Genomic DNA, 17,085 nt, shown 5'->3' with positions numbered 1-17,085 from the left:
TTTGTCTATAATGGAGGCAGTTGGTTTAAACATAGTTTTTATTCAAAGATATTTCGTAATAATATTTAAATGCTGACTATTTGCAAGCATAATTTGGAATGGGCCAACATGGTTGTATGTGAAGACGCATACAATTATTAAAACGTTATTAAATATTACACAACACAAAACATGCTACTTTACGGTCAAATTAAAGGGACAGTTCAATATTTTGTCAAAGTGCCTATATTCTGAGAGATCACATTCACTACTTAAGACACTATTTGGAAAAGCAGAACCAGAGTTGTCCGTTTGATTGATTTTATCACAGTTACATGACTGTACCACAATTCAAGTCAGTCAATAGTTGAAACCACTTCTCTACTTCAGCAATTACTGCAAAAAGTACTTTACCATCTCCAAGTAACAGACACTTGCTTTCAATATACTGGACTATCCCTTTCAGGTAAAACAAAAGTGAAACAAAAATGTGCGACGCTAGAGTCCGTAATCCATTTGAGAGGGAAAAAAAAAAAAAAAAAAAAATCAGGAAATGTCAAAATTGACAAAACACTGGTCCATTGCATCATGCATTTAAACATAAAAGAAATTGTATAGTAGTAGAATTTGGTGATTTACATAAAATAAAAATGTTGGGAGATTACCTTGACCATTGCTAACCTCGACATACATGGGAGTAATTACAGTACAGACTCAAAGCAATGGGATGCTTTCAATGTCAGAGAAAAAAAACAAAAAAAACAAAATCTGAATTCACACATTTGGAAATAAAAAGAGGAGGAGCTGAAATCTTGACAAGACAATAGCGTTCAGAAAAGGAGAGAGAGAATGAGATGTTAAAATGTTCTTAGACCCAACGAGCCCAGAGGTGGTTAAGTGTATCCTGGTGCGTAGATGTTGGTCTGTTGTCCTTCGTGGAGATTCAGCCATTTTGTCTGCGTTCTGTCAATTCCTGCATTATTTCTTGGACAGTTCATTGGATAGCCAGTCTAGTCCTTCGTAGAGACCGGTGCCTTGGGTGGCGCAGGCATTTTCAATGTGCCACTGTGATGAGACAAAATGCACAAAGTGAATACAGGTTGGAGCAATGGATTTTTGAGGTTGCATGATGTGACTGGGATTACATTTGCAATCTTTGTATAATTTGCACTGTTCATAGTGTTCATAGTGCACATTATAAACAACATCAGCAACATTTGAGAGAAGACTGAACCATGAATCGATAAATAAGAATTGCATGAAATGTAAAGGTAAAAAAAAGAGAATATTTTTATTGAAACAAACGGCTAACTAACAAAGAAAAGAATAAAATGTATAATTTTCTGACAAATATTGCAATTGAGATTAGATTTTTCAAATCATGTATTAAAAAGCAGGATGGCACAATGTAAACTCAAAGGAGCATTAACTACTGCAAAAATACTTTAGTTTAACTTTTAACCTAATACAAGTTGCAATATTCAATAACCATGTTTACTACTGGGATAATGATATTTTGATATTTCTTGGTACAATTTCAGTTAATTAAAAATATGCAAATGCAAAGACTGACCCAAATCTAATGTAAAATAAGAAAAATCATGAATAAAATCTGCCTTTTTGTCAACTGCGAATTTGACTTGATTGTGATACATTATGCAGGAGTAGTCTTGGAGATACTTACGTCTTTGTTGCGGAGCGCACGCAGGCCGAGCTTCTCCGTGAGTTCACTGACCGGTAGAGCGTTGGGCAGGTCCTGCTTGTTGGCGAACACCAATAGGGCAGCATCTTTCAACTCATCCTCCTGGAGCTACAACAGGAAAAAAAAATCTTTAAATGTGCTACAACATAACATCTATAAACAACAGTTGAATGTTATTTTTGGGGATTGCAACAATTAAACTGAAGCCAAATTCACTATTCAAAACTGTGATAAGTTACAAAGAATGTGGTAATACAGGAAGTGCTCCACTATGTTTTTAAAGTCCATACACCTCCACTAGAATCATTTGGATGATTTCAGCGTTGGAATTGCCACTGTCTACACAAAAAAAGTCAAATGTACCTGTTACCTTTACAACTAACACAATGTGGAACAGAACATTTTGAGCTTTGGAGATATAGGCAGACTAAGACACTCAAACACGTGTGATTGAAAAATGACCAATCACAAAACAGAATTCGGCAAAGAGTGGTTCAGTGTAGAGAACATTTCAGAGGTATTCAAAAACAGTGTCCAGAAAACTACCTCTGAAACATTCTTTACAATACAGAATGGTGATTTATTACATTTTTAGTTTGAATGTAACAGAAAGGTGCTATAATCTGAACCAATTGGGTTTCTTACTTTGGATTGTGGTGTCACCATTGTTACCAGTGGTACTCCACATCCTCTTTAGTCTTTAGAAGTTAAAAATGACGACATAACTAATATAGGGAACTTACAAACCACATCTCGTGAATACAAAAAGGATAGCTATCTTGTGGTTAGGCAATATGATCAATCATTATTGTCAAAGTATAGTCTATAATTCAAATGAGTTTTTGAAATAGACATTAACGTTGACACACCCATGGTGTCACATTATTTTGTATTGTTTTGTTCTATTGTGTTGGTTTAACACAGTACAGGGCAGTGCACCAAAACACATCTGAAGCCATCACATGATCACTCTAAAGGAAAGCGATGCAGGTTTACTGGATTGCAGATTACTGCATAAATTTTTTTCAAGTGATTAACCAAGTATTTTTCATGGACATAACATGGGGCGTAATTTGTGTTGTAAGAAATAGAATAGTGTCCTTTTTCGATCACGTACAGTAAATCTGATGTGTTGCTTGAATAAAATATAGTTCAGAATTTAATACCAAAATTAAATAGTTAAATACTGTTTGTGTTGTTATAGTTTAGTTCAAATCACAAAGGTATCCTGCATCAATATATGCTCATGATAGCATATTGTAATCGTAACAGCTTTATGAGGCTGGTGGACGTGGATAAAAAACAGAGGCTGATCTGTTCTTTATCCACATACTAAAAAAATCAATATGTGGCACCAATATTGACTCTGTTCATCTACATTTCATCTGCTTGTTAACCGCTGTGAGACACAAAACCTAAACAGGAAATCTAGAGGGAAACTGTCTATTTGGCCACACATGAAATGCAAATGGTTTATTTATACACTGAGAATAATGGAACACTTACCATCTTATTTAGTTCATCTCTTGACTCTGCGATTCTTTCTCTGTCGTTGCTGTCCACTACAAAGATCAGACCCTAGAAGCACATCAAAAAAGCAATTTACTTAAATTAAAAGGAAAAATAATTCACAATTTGTTACACTGTGTACACACTGCAAAAGCAGATATATAATAAAACATAAAATCAAAGCAGCATACCTTGCTGGTATCAGTTTACAAAATAGTTGAAATTGCTGTTCTGAAAGACCGGCTTACTACTTGGGATCATTTAGGCTGTATTCATACTTCCAGGTTTGAGTTCCAGTGTAGTCCTGTTCTAGTCCTAGTCCTGTTCTAGTCCTGTTCTAGTCCTGTTCTAGTCCTGTTCTAGTCCTGTTCTAGTCCCGGTTTAGTCCCGGTTTAGTCCCGGTTTAGTCCCGGTTTAGTCCCGGTTCTGATGTAGTGTGTAGTGTGTGGGCACACACCCCTAACATGCGCGCACACAAAATTTGTCTGTTTTTATGTATTCCACAACTAAATACACCTAAATAATGACAAATATCCATTTAGCACAATATGTCTCCTTTCACATGATACACCATATCTTTACTGTAGTTAAAGACTGACAGGAAACAATAACAAAGACATAATGGCACGTAAGCTGACTGATCAAACTCACCAGCAGCTTTCACATGATCAACGTTTACCTTGAGCTTATGCAAATGACCCAGACTAATTGTGTTTGCATAAGTTCATTCCCACTTTGGTGTTAGACTTTGTTCCTGAGACGGTAGGCCTTTAGTCATTCAGTCAATTAACTGGTCAATGGTGTTAGTGGATCAAATCTTTTATTATAGTTTCATTATTTGATTAGGATTATAAAAAAGTATGTGAACCACAGCAGTAAGAAGAAAGCACGGATTGAGTCAGCTGGAGTTTTGGGAATGACTGAGTTTAATCTTCTTTTTCACTGATAAAGATAATGCTAGTACTTCTCTGTATACATCTGTATGTAGTATGCACAAGATTCAAATAATTTTGGGAACTTTAGCCATAGCCATTCCATGTGTCCTTTAGCCAATGAAGCAATACTTTAGTCTTTAGTTGTTGAAGAATTTCTTAAGTCAATTAAAGTCCTATTTCTTACCTGTGTGTTCTGAAAGTAATGTCTCCAAAGGGGTCTGATCTTGTCCTGACCACCAACGTCCCACACTGTGAAACTGATGTTCTTGTACTCTACTGTCTCCACATTAAAACCTGAAGTATACAAAAAAACAGATTTTTCAGATACTGCAAGTTAGGGCTATGCAATTAATCTAATCTATAAAAGTGATTTTCTATTCAGTTACAAAAACGTAACCAAAAACAGAATATGTGCAATTGGTTTGCCTCTCAAAACCTGGAACAAGCCTTTTTCTAAGCTATAGTAACTTGACGTAGTAACATTTGTCAAGACTCTAAAATGCTATTAAGGAACTGATTTGATACTCAATTTGAAAACAATTTTTGGTACATTCTTTCCTATTACCACGTGGTGGTATCTAAGTAATCACTTAGTCATCCAGGTAAATGTGGTCTTATACTTGTTCTGATACAGTGTAAATTAATTTTAAAGGTTTTCAGGAAAGATTCATTTCTGTCCTGTTGATGGTTTTTTTAGAATCAATATTTGTTCAAATGAATAATATGGGTTGGTATCTGCTTTTTGATACTTTTGACAACCCTACTTTGAAGACAAGACTTTTTAAATATGGGCCATATAGAAATAATTTGAAATAATTTCAATTATGAGACAAATAATTATTAGCATGACTTTTACCATAACTAAGCCGTCATACAAAAAAGTAATTGTTTTTTACCAATTGTGGGGATTGTTGTTACAATTTCACCCAACTTCAGTTTGTATAAAATAGTGGTTTTCCCAGCAGCATCCAGACCAACTGTAAAAACAGAAAAAATAAGGGTTAGTTAAGTTTAAAAAAAAAAAAAAAGAATATTTAAATTTGGCAAGCTAATCTAACACTTGAGGTAATGCTTGTGTACATTTTCACACCCAAACTTGCTATTCTTCTCTTATACAAATGGATGTCTAAACAAGCAATAACGCAATGAACAATGACGTAGTGTTGTAAATGTTAAAGGACGGGGTCAGTCCAATTTACATAAGCCGTATCTAGTATAGCCGTCCGTCTTCTATTGTTTCTGAATCTTTGTCAAAATAGGAGGACATTGAAAACTACTCCAAGGAATTAAAATTGTTATTTAAAAACATCTATGAGAATGCCATTAATTTTCAATTATTTCTGTAGGGAAGTGGCTCATAGTAGAGGAGATTGCTGCATATTGCATAACACTTCTACGTTTACGTTGAAGATATGACAAAACAAGGTCCAACAAAGAATCCATCGAGGGAGTAGGACCAGATTACGATTTATTTAATTTTTAAAAAAAAAAAAGACTGTACAATCTTTAATATATTTTGATAGGTAACCCAGTTTTGCCAAAGAGGTTAGCTTGTTTGAAAAAAAAAAAAAACGGCAGTAAATCCAATCACAACATTCAAGACTCAACTGAACACGTTAAATAGATAGTCAATGTAATTCATGTTTTAAGAATATAAAAATGTATAGTTTTTATAGACTTTTAAAAAGATTTTTAACCAGGCTAAATCGTGACAATAGCTTGAAGCAGACCGTCTCTCCGGCAGCTAACACGGCAGCAATCCCTTTGCCGTACTTACCCATTAAAATCCTCATCTGTTTTTTGCCGAAAAGCTTGGTGAACAAATTGGAAATCGTGAGCCCCATGGCGGAAGGTCCGATCCGCAGAATATAGGAGGTTTTGTCTGGCTTTTACAGGGAACAAAAGCAGCGGCTCGGCGCACACAGCTGTAGCCGACGGTGAACTGCCACGTCCGGTGTGGGCCAACCGGAGCCAACGTGGAACTGCCGACGTCACCGCTTTGGATAGAACTTTATTGACAAAGCCTCGAACAGCAACAGTTTCTATACTGGTTTATCCGTAGATTTAAGTGTCGTTTTGTTTAGCAGTGATCTATCATCATAAATGGAGAAAGATGGCGTTTTTTTTAAATACATTTTATATAGACTAGACATGTGCCTGCCATCTCTTTATGATATATTTGAATCATTTATTTACGTAGCCTTTTTAATTGTAATTTATTATTTTTGGAATAAAGTGCAAAATAATGGTCTTGTTTATATTTATATTATGGTCTTGTTGGATTGGATAAATATCTTACTGAATTATGACACGGGCGGAGGTAGCCTTTTTATCTTTGTATTATTAGATACACCTATGCCAGAGAGCCAAACTGATAACTAATATTTTTAACTGGAAAAAATGGTAGACGTATTATATACCCAGGGCCAATATTATTTTATTATCTCAATATTTTTTTATTTTTTGGCAATTTATTCTTATTCGATTTTATTTATTGTATTATGTTGTAAACTCATAGACTGTAATGCATACAGAAGCGTAAACCTAACCTATAAAGCTTACGCCTGCCCCTGGAGCTGGGGGAACCAGACACACCCATTTGAGAAACAGGGTCTATAATCTTTTAATTTTAATTGAACGTGTATTTTAGTCAAGCACAACAAACAAGTTTACATTATCATATTTATCTTTGGGCCAGTTTTGGTGCGCAAGACAAGAAGTTACCACTAGATGTCACTGTAAAGTAGGTCTATGATTTCATAATGTCGGTGAGTTTTATAATCATAGATATTACACTTTAGCTGTAAAAATAAGCGCGTTTAAGTTCATGGGGAGGTAACGGGAATTACAATAGGTAAGTGCAATTCCATCGTAAAACTTTCCTGGACAAACGGGTTAATTCTTGTGCAGAAAGTGGCACACATCACAGCAGGTGGATTTTCCTTGGGGTTTACTCTGTGAGTCTCTGAGGGCGGGAAACACAGCTGCGCACGTGACAGTCAGGTTAAGAACGCGCGCACAGGTGCTCAGGTCGGACAGGTGCTACGCTCGAGCTCCGAAGGACTGGCGAGTGGTATGGACCCATCCTGAAGTTTCTTACCGCGGATTGAGGTCGAGCTCTGACCACGGTGAATGTACCTGAAGTTGACCATGGCCGGGAATTTGACAGATAATGACACTCTGCAGATTGACCAGGTTTGTATCTATGTTTAGTCATGTTACCGTCCATACATAGACCTATAACATTACATACAGTGTTTTCAGATGTAGCCAAAGAGTAGAAGACTACAGCATAATAACAATTTCTTTCCCTTTCAGATTAAAACCATCACTTATGTATACATCGCATTTCTCACGCCCAGGTAAGTCATTTTTGATCATTTATTTATTATTATTTTTCTGATTTTATAAAATATAGTCCTCTACACTCTCAAATTTCACTCTGAAATCAAATCGAAAAATAGAAAATCCTCAAATTCCTTCTATAGACTAATAATTGTTTTAAAACTGTGAATACAGATAATTTACTTTTTTTAGTCTCAACACCGACCAATTCATTCTGTCATTGTGTCCTTGGGCAAGACACTTTCACCACCTCTGTATGCATGAATGTGTGTGAGTGGGTGCTTGGTGGTCAGAGGGGCAGATGGCAGATGGTAGTCACTTTTCAGTGTGCCTCAGGGCAGTTGTGGTTAATTTGTGAAAACTGTAAAGCAGACCATATAGTGCATTGTTTTTTGTTGTTGCTGTTGTGCCCTTTTCCTGTTTGAGGCAGTCCAAGTTCGTGTACTCCTGATCTGATTAAAATATTCTGTCTAATTTACAGTGTCATTGGGAGTTTTTCTGTCTTCTTGGTTTCATTACTGCGATGGAGGAATCTTCAAGAACAGGTGAGTCGTCTTTTATATAACTGCAGCCACTTAAACACTTTCACATTTGGCCAGAAAATACCACATTGTTATTTATATAAGACAAAAAAATGCTGTCCAGTAGACTGCAGGGTGTTTGCAGTACTTCCTTTAGTTATATAAAGGATTAAGTAATGTTATAAAATTTTACATCATGTCATGAGATTTTTTTATTTAAAAAAATATAAACCTATGTGGAAATCTTTTTTTTTTTAAATGTATTTATTTAAATTTCATGGTTACGTGACTTTTACTGTTATGGTGGTACAGTGGGTTAAACATTTAACTATGAACCAGACACTTGGTAGGCAAGTACGTATAGGTACGTATTGCAAATCCTATTTGGATATTGTGGCAACTGGTGTAAAAATTTGGCAAATTAGGGAACTGGTTCAATGTGACAACCCTTGACAAAAAATAGGAGTGCCTGAATACATAACAAAAAATAGATTTCACTTGTCAATAACTCCACCTTGCCAGCATAATATCAGAATGTTCTTTTGCTATATTGGTTGTAGGGTTGTCAAACTTATCAAAAATCAGATATCTAGCTATAATGAAACTAAAAAAGTCACATTCACAGGACAGAAATCAACCTTTCCTGAATAGCTTTAGAATGATTTTGAGCTGTATCAGGACTAGTAAAATACCATGTAGACAAGTATACACTTATGGACCACTATGGAACCAAGATGAATTAGGAATAACACACGGTAATATAAAGCACTACAATGTAATATTGAAGATCACAAAACGAGTGATTTAATTATCATGATGTTATTGGAATCATTATTGCTTTTTGAGTCTATTCTTTGGAATCAAACCTGAGTTGCAATTTTTGTATTGTGACAAGACTAACCTGTATGCCCTCCCTGTGCAGAGGCAGCTCCTCGTCCAGCTGTCTCTGGCTGACCTCCTGGCCTCCTCCGTGCTTCTGTCCATCACGTCCTCCAACGTCATTTCTACAGGACAAGAGCCCAATCTGTGCCTCTATGGCCTGCCTCTGGCTCTGGTATGTCTCACTTCATTTCACCGGTTTTCATACGATTTCATAAAGTCCTAGATTTACATTAAACCTACACCAACCAAGAGTTATGCCCTGGTTTCAAAAATGTCCGCCTTGGCTAATTGTGTTCATTAAAATAGCAACTTCGATTTGTTATTTAATTTTATATGATTATTATTTTTTTAAGATTGAAAATGTCACAGACTACGAGTCAGGTACACAGACATTTATTTGAGTGTTGATAAAACCTGCATTTTTGCTCTGTCACCTTTCAGTTAATCATTGACTCCTCTGTATATTTAGTTTCACCTTCAGTTGCATTGTGACTTGAAATACCTCCACTACTTCACACAGACAATTTTAGATCATTGTGAAATTTCTTTACAACCTATAATCCACCTGATTTGGTTTAATGTGATGCTATATAAATATAACGAGTAGTTTTGCTGTGTCACGATGCCCATAATTTTAACTTCCGATCTAAGCATGTCCATGAATATAGTTAATGGATCCGCTACCTGCTCGTCTCCATGGAGATTATATTTCTTTGCCTTGAATGTTCCACAGTAAACCCATCTATTTAGCATTTAGTTAATTACAAGTGTGTTCATAAGTACCACAAAAAACAAGCATTCCTACTTTTAGTGGCGTCACTTCTCTACAGATCTGACCTGTAACTTGGCCTGCTTGTTGGAGATTCATAAGTCTAATGCCATACTGTGGAACATACCAGGCAATGCAATAATGCCTTAAAAGAAAAGTTATTTAAAAACAAATAAATTTCAAAGGAAGAAACAACAGAGGATCTAGTAACACAGCAACTGGTCTTACTCAGTGTCAATCATGGTGAAATTCCTAATACAGATATGTCAACTATGCAATTCTAAATGATTTCAATATTTGGCAACTTAAGAGGATGCTTTATTCCATTCATATTTTACTTGTGTGCTTCGAAATAGATACGGCAACAGCTTCATAACTTCAAATACTTTCTTGAGAGAAAGTTACATTTAATCAGTGTCAGTGTTTAGTATAACGGAAAAATATCCATGTAATAAATATTTCCCAGAACACATGTTTAGAGAAGCAATGAGTCAGAGTGAATAATTACAAATGCTCATTGGTCTAGAAGACAACAAGAATATCAAAACTGTTAAAATATGGGAAGTTGTATGTAATTAAAGGTGCTCTATGTAGAGTTCTTCATTTATTCAATTACAGATGTTTTTAATGCAAAAAAAACACATGTTAAAACTGTCAGAAAAATTGTCCATGCATTTTACATTTACAATTTTCAGTGTAAATTCAGAGTCTACTTCCTGTATTTTTGTACTTTTTTCAACTTTTTTCCACAAACTCCCACTGGTGTAAAACTATATTTACCATAGGTACTATCCCCTCAAATCAAGTCATAATTAGAAAAAATTTAAACCTATGTACCTTAAACGCACACTTGCTCACGTGTGGCTATCAGACAGGGCCCATGTGCAGATAGAGTCCTGCTTAGTCCATACACTGTAATCTACTGCACAGGCCAAACTAATATGAACAACTAATGTAAGGAAACCATCGGACCTGCCTGACAAGAAGGGAAAGGCTCTGATAACAGGCTGGAGAGACAGGTGCAGTGTAATGTGCAGTATGTATGTAGTATAAAATGCAGGTGTGTAGGGCGTGTATATGATGGCTTGTTTATCTCTAGAAAAGTCACGTTTGACATTCCATTCCCATTATGTTTTTCTACCTCTTATACTGCAGTACATGCCTCCTAGCACGTGGCACTCAATATTGGTACTTTAGTAAATGTATAGATAAAGGAGCAAAAAATGTTCCTGAAAAAAAATCTTGAAAAAATATACTAGTAATAAAGCAAAGTAAAAGCAAAATACTTTTACTTAAGTATATTTTTGGATTTTATAAGTATATAAATAGATTTTGAGATGTGTAAATGTGTGAAATGTTGTGATTTTGATTCAGAATTTGTCTGACTTTTGTTCAACAGAAACAATTCAACAATTGATTTCTTAATTTTTCGAGGTGTTTTTATGTGTATATTTCTTGTTTGCAGACACAGAGACCTAAATTTGGCACTGAACTACAATACTTTTATTTTTGTACTTAGTTACTTTCCACCAGTGAGCAATACACTTCACCACATTGCCCAGTAATGTGACTCTCTGTGGGGTCGTAAGAAACAGTGTGTAGTCAGATGAAAGAAATGCAGTATTTATATCTATATAATCTAATTTGGTTTTATGCAAAAGAAACCTTTTGGAGTTTTCCATGGTTTCTCCAGGACATGTTTGAATAACCTTGCCATCTCTTCTTGGCCCTATTCAACCCCTCCAACACATCTATTTTCCATAAATCTACAAAAGCATGATACAAAACTGTACACAACAACTTCACAAACCTGATATGGTGTGCAGTAGTTTCATTAGCAGGACGCACGCTGATGGTGTTGCGATAACGCTCTGAAAGAGGAGTGTGAAGAGCAAAGGAAGGAGAGAGTGTCAAAAGAAAAGTGAAACATTTTAGTATATCAGCTCTCCTTGTCTTTCAGGTGTTTTACTGCCTCTCATTCATGCTGGTCAACAGTTATGCTCTTAAGTCCAAGAACGTGGTGCAGGGATGGAGGACGCGACCAGCCGGCTCTGAGGACGTGCAGGTGAGCCAATGAGCACAAATTCTGTAACAGTCTAAATGTCTCAAAATAATCCAACAGTCATTCTTTTAATCCTGTATGTTGAATTTGTTCTCTCAGAGTGGAAGAACAAAAGAGAATGTCCATTATGCATTGCTGTGGTGAGTCTTTTTATTTAATTTGCGCTGAGCTGTAACTTTACATCAACTTCTTGTCTCCAGGAAGAGAGATAAGTTTAATGCCATTCTGGGGAACATACTATGCAAAATAATAACATCTCCATAGAGCCAAGTAGGTTATATTTAACTCAAGAGGTGTTTAAAGAATATATCTGAACAGTGGCAGGGCAAATATTATTCAAATGCATGGGAAAAATCAGATACAGGGCCTTTAAATTACAAATATTCAAACTAGGTAAAGAGGTAATTGATTGATTTTGGATTTTCATAGGGTATTCCTCATTGGGGTGTACGTGATCTATGCCGTGTTTATGGCTTCACCAAATACTAAAACACGCACTGGAATTACTGAGCCTGAGTATTGTAAAAGGTGAGATCATTTTTCCACTCACATGATTTGACAAAAGTGAAAATTCCTCTTCATAAATCATACATTTATTCTTTCAGGTGTATTTTGTTCTCACATGTGTGGAAAGACGACTGTTCTGTTTACGTAAGTTGTATTTATTGCCCTAGTTTCTTTTTTTTTTTTTTTAAAGCTTTGTATATATTATAGTGATTGATGATGTCTTTCTCTAGGACTTCAAGCATCAAGCGCCCGTCTATTTTTTCCTGTTTTTTTTGGTGGTGGAAGTTATACTGTCCTGCACGGTAAGTCATATACCATGCATATAGTCTCCTTTAGACTGGCTAGTTTCACCTCATTAAATAAAGCTGCCTTATTTGGTAAATTTGCAACATCAAAAACAATTGCATCTTTATTTGGAAATCAACCAACATTTGTAGAAACAATTTGTGGACTTACTTTTACTATTATTCTAGTATCTTATTCTTTCAGACTTACCAGTACCAATATACTGCATTACAAAACATCCAGTAATACAGAAAGAAACACAGAGATAGATAGAAATAGATGATTTAACTTTTTTTTATTTAACCAGGAGGTCCCATTGAGATTCAGAATCTCTTTTTCAAGAAAGACATGGCCATGGTAGCAGCCAACACAATCAATCCAAAACAGGAAACTTATCAAATGACACCCCAGATTCCAAATTAAGATCTTTCCATAAATAATTCCAAGACCTTGGTGCTGCATAGGAAAAGGCAGATTTTCCCATCTCAATGAAGTACAGTGAAGAGCAACTGTGTATCTCTTTATTTGGACTCCCATTAGCTTAAAAGCAAATGTATTGCATACACAATATGACAATTTCTAATCTAATAAACTGTATCTAAGCTTAAATAGGTAAATACATCATATAAATTCTGCTTTTATTTGATAGTGTGTACCTTATCCATGTGTAGGTGATTTACCATGACATCTTTAAGTGGCACGAGGGCCAGCAGCAGCGGCAGCAGGGCCTGTTTCCTGTGGAGGGAGACGGACAGTCCACAAAGAGGTTCAAACATCTCAAGTACACTGCCCGGAACAGGGTACTGGTCATCATCGTCTGCTGGACCCCAGGTACAACACTGTGTTAATACTAAGACTACTACTGCTACTACTATTACTACATCTAAAACTACAACAACAACTACAACTACTACTACTACTACTATTACTACTAGTACTAGTACTACTACTACTATGACTTTATTTTTATTTATTTATGTATGTATTTAGAAAAAGGGCCTGTACATATTAATGAACAATATGCCACAGGCTTATTTCCATGTTTCCATATTTCCATCTATTGGTACAGTGATTACTTCTACTGCTGCTACTGTTTGACCTTTTGACTAGCTGAAACTAACACAGATCTCTTTATTGTACAGCTCTGCTCCTCTTCGGGATGACGTGGGCCATTGAACAGTCTAGACTCTTTCCACTGTACATCATACAGGTAAAGGCAAAATACTCCACACCTCCACGTTATAAACATCTCAACACAGGTACATTTTGAGCATAGTGCTAATGAGTGGAAATAAAATAAAATAAAATAAATAATACATAAGTAAACTCAAAAATCATTATGTTAGACCTTAACTGCAAAGAATTAGAGGGAACTGCATAAACCATGATCCTTTGCTTAATTTCAATGAGGTCATAATGATGCAATTATCATTAAACATATTTGGTTATTATCTTTTGGTGTATGACATAATGATACTAACAGAAGCTCCATAAAATGACATAACATCAGGAGACAAGCCAGGATTTTGCTGCAATAAAAATACCTGTAATGGAATACATGAAAGATAAACATTTATACCAACAGTATGGAACATTTCAGGCAAAACACCAGAAAAGTTACATAGTGCATCTTTAATACATGATAATGACAATACATTTGGTGTTTAGATATGGTTGCATGTCTCATATTAAAACATGGTCCAGTTTTTGTTATGCGAATGCTTAAAAGGCTTGGAGCAGATTTTTTTTCCCCATGTTTTTGTCTGACCCCAGTACAGACACACTGTATAAGCAAAATAAGTCCACTGTTTACTTATTATAAAGTCTTTTTTAAACCTCATAATTAGGATGTGCACTGTTAGCATGCTAGTTATCCAGATACTTAAAGGCCATATACCGTACTTTTTACATGTATTGTAGATATTTTGTATAAGCAGCTCTTGAGATCCAAAGAAGTCAGCGGTGTACTGTCTGTAACTATAAAGCGTTTGATTGCCGAAAAATCAGGAAGTGCACTGTTAGCAAGCTAGTTTTTGTTAACTCCATATTAGTCTTTGGGAGTTGTGAAAAACACTTATAAACATATTGTTGTGAATAATTACGATGTTTGGAATGCATAAAATAAGTGAGGAACAACAGTATTGAAGTGTTTGTCTTCTCCCTTGCAGGCTGCTACAGTCTCACTACAAGGCTTTGTGAACAGTATGGTGTATGCATGGAAGAGACCCAACTTCACAGAGGCAGTTTTAGGGGAGCGAACTCCTCTCATCATCTACAACCACGTGTCATTCTTCGAGGAATCACTCAAAACGTCTGTATGACAAATACACGACTCATGCTTTTTTGTGCACTGGACTATATACAGAAGAGTACACGGGGCTAAGACTGAAGAAAATATGTGAAGGAAGCTCAACATTACAGAGCGCTGAAGGTGAGCAGCAAATAGTAGCATGTTATAAGTTATTACGTTTGGACACTTTGTTTATGAAAATACTTAAGTTATTTTAGGCTGACAGAGAAGACTTTGGACTTCGTGTCAGTTTTTGTTTCATGTGGATAGTTGCAGTACTTACTGCTTAATTTTGGACAAAAGGAATAATCATAATTCAAACTATGATCATACAAAACAATTATTTGCCCCACCTTTGAGAAGGTGGGGCATGAAGACAATGAACAGAAAAAAGTAAAGTAGGTGACGTGACGATATTCAATATTTAATGATGATATTTTTAGTCTTTTTAAACAGACTCATGAAGAAAAAAAATGGAAATGGAAGTGTTATATGGCCAACATGTAACAAATGATTTGATGTCCCTGATAAATACATTTTGATATAATTTTACAAAAGTGAAAAGTAAATTTTCCACTCAAAGAAGCATGTATGTTCGCATTGAACATACATTCATGTTCATGTTATGTTCATGTTAATAATCTTGAGCACTCAATTTTCAATTAGAGAACTACTTGAAGAATTATTAATTGCACAGCCCTACACAAACCAGGCCACCAAATCTGCATTTTGATAGTTAAACAGCAAATTACACCATAGGCTTCTGACCTGTCCTCAAGCTCAATTTTAAGCCTCTTTAGAATGCTGTGATGTCTTGAACCCAACCTTAGTTCAATGTGTTCATTATACATTTACATAATTTTTTTTGGACTTTCCACCAGTTAAACCAAGTGCATTGAACTGAGATACATAGTGTCTAGAATGTCCTTGAACCTGCTCTGGTGGCATTCCTCTATGCATTGTTCAGTCACTTCGCACGAGAGATAGAACACTGAAGCTTCACGTGGACATGTCTTAACAAGTGCAAACATAATTACATAACTTTACGACTATATCTCTGTTTTAACTGTTCAAAGTTAATGTTTCATGAGGGACAACAGATCATCTGACTGGTGTAAAACTGTACAGTCAAAATACTGTTTTGTAATGTGATGGTTGAATATGCTAACGTGCAGAGGTGGGTGCTCAACAGTTACTATTACTTTTACTTAAAGTGCATATGTTTTTCTAATTATGACTTGGTTTGGTGGGATAGTATCGGTACTAAATATTTATCATAGTTTTAAACCAGTTTAGTGGCAGTTTGTGGGCACGGAAGGTATTTTTCTGACAGTAATATCTTATGAAGTGTTAAAAAAAGGAAGTCAAATTATAAACTGTGCCAAAAGTTTTAAACTAGAAAATACTAGGCAAGAGTTTTAGCCACATTGTAAATATAATAATTTTGTTTTAGTGAAATTAAGTCTAACCTGTCATATGCACTTTAGGTATGCACTTTAGGTACTACAAGTTTTACCACACTTTTTTATTTTATTTTACCATATATTGTATTTCTACTTGAGTAACAGAAGAACCTTTTATGGTTGCTCATTCCTCACAGTGTTGACAATATTTGCATTTCTTGCACCTTTGAATACATTTTTTAGCTTCTCCACCCACTTCTGTTCACTTGTACTTTAAAAAGCACTTTGTATTTTACTAATCACTTTTATGCAACGCAATAAAAGATATTTTATAATACTGGTCGCCCTACTTATGTAATTGATCATAGTCTGATTGGCCTAATTCTTTTTAGTATCTGACCTAACCTATATCTTTGCTCCACAATGCCAACACCACTAGTGACTAAGAGGTATGTTTAATCTTAATTCTGGCTATTTATAAAGTGACAGACAAAATGCATGCGAGTGAAGCTGCAGGACTGGTTCTTCTGTCTGCACATGCATACTTGCCCAATGTAGCCACTCACTGAGTATTCTGAAAAGGGTGACTGGATGGGTTTGTTCTGTGCTAATGTGTGTGCTAGTGTGTGCCTGGGAAACAACACGATAGAAACAATACAGTCTTTTAGTGCAAAATACCCTCTGTAAAATCTGTGAATGGGTGATGAATAACAGTTTGTAACTGACTATTATATTAATTTAGATAACTAGGTATATTTGCTTAAAAAAACACCCAATTCAAAGTGCTAGTACTCTCCGAGCTCTGTTTGACACTTGACCCGGTAACTCATGTACTGGGGATTCCTTAGCAAGTAGCTGTGTCATAACTTAATGATCCTACATTATGCAATATTGAC

At 35.5% G+C, this 17,085-nt stretch overlaps 2 protein-coding genes across 3 annotated transcripts; one reads left to right on the top strand and one right to left on the bottom strand.

Annotated features, from left to right (window-relative positions):
• Nucleotides 1–20: 20 nt before the first annotated feature.
• LOC110166875 (ADP-ribosylation factor 4-like) lies at nt 21–6,093 on the bottom strand. The gene is made up of 6 exons (XM_020932204.2): nt 5,903–6,093; nt 5,022–5,102; nt 4,310–4,419; nt 3,188–3,259; nt 1,664–1,789; nt 21–1,044 (listed from the first exon to the last, which is right to left on the bottom strand). The coding sequence occupies exons 1-6, from the start codon at nt 5,967–5,969 to the stop codon at nt 958–960; spliced, it is 543 nt and encodes a 180-aa protein (XP_020787863.1). The 5' UTR covers nt 5,970–6,093; the 3' UTR covers nt 21–957.
• A 1,079-nt stretch (nt 6,094–7,172) lies between these two features.
• Nucleotides 7,173–16,467, top strand: si:dkey-30c15.2 (uncharacterized protein LOC558938 homolog). Of its 2 annotated transcripts, XR_008632402.1 has the most exons (13): nt 7,173–7,320; nt 7,444–7,487; nt 7,952–8,015; nt 8,914–9,045; nt 11,603–11,707; nt 11,804–11,844; nt 12,134–12,232; nt 12,310–12,355; nt 12,442–12,513; nt 13,168–13,327; nt 13,639–13,706; nt 14,665–14,927; nt 14,996–16,467. XR_008632402.1 is itself a non-coding variant. In XM_020932210.2 (12 exons), the coding sequence occupies exons 1-12, from the start codon at nt 7,258–7,260 to the stop codon at nt 14,815–14,817; spliced, it is 1,047 nt and encodes a 348-aa protein (XP_020787869.2). In that variant the 5' UTR covers nt 7,173–7,257; the 3' UTR covers nt 14,818–16,467. The 2 variants fall into 2 exon arrangements, 1 of the variants encoding a protein (XP_020787869.2); XM_020932210.2 differs by having other exon boundaries at nt 14,665–16,467.
• The last annotated feature ends 618 nt before the right edge of the window (nt 16,468–17,085 follow it).

Source organism: Boleophthalmus pectinirostris, unplaced genomic scaffold, assembly GCF_026225935.1.
Source record: "Boleophthalmus pectinirostris isolate CB_2022bp ecotype Guang Dong unplaced genomic scaffold, ASM2622593v1 HiC_scaffold_2, whole genome shotgun sequence".
NCBI lineage: Eukaryota > Metazoa > Chordata > Actinopteri > Gobiiformes > Gobiidae > Boleophthalmus > Boleophthalmus pectinirostris.
This window is presented reverse-complemented; position numbering and strand designations above follow the sequence as displayed.

Coding starts and splice junctions, on each gene's coding strand:
- LOC110166875 (XM_020932204.2), bottom strand. CDS start 5,969: ATGGGGCTCACGATTTCCAATTTGTTCACCAAGCTTTTCGGCAAAAAA. Junction 4,420..5,021: donor AACAACAATCCCCACAATTG/GTAAAAAACAAT, acceptor TGTATACTTCAG/GTTTTAATGTGGAGACAGTA. Junction 3,260..4,309: donor ATTACTTTCAGAACACACAG/GTAAGAAATAGG, acceptor ATGTGCTTCTAG/GGTCTGATCTTTGTAGTGGA.
- si:dkey-30c15.2 (XM_020932210.2), top strand. CDS start 7,258: ATGTACCTGAAGTTGACCATGGCCGGGAATTTGACAGATAATGACACT. Junction 11,845..12,133: donor GTCCATTATGCATTGCTGTG/GTGAGTCTTTTT, acceptor GGATTTTCATAG/GGTATTCCTCATTGGGGTGT. Junction 13,707..14,664: donor TTCCACTGTACATCATACAG/GTAAAGGCAAAA, acceptor TCTCCCTTGCAG/GCTGCTACAGTCTCACTACA.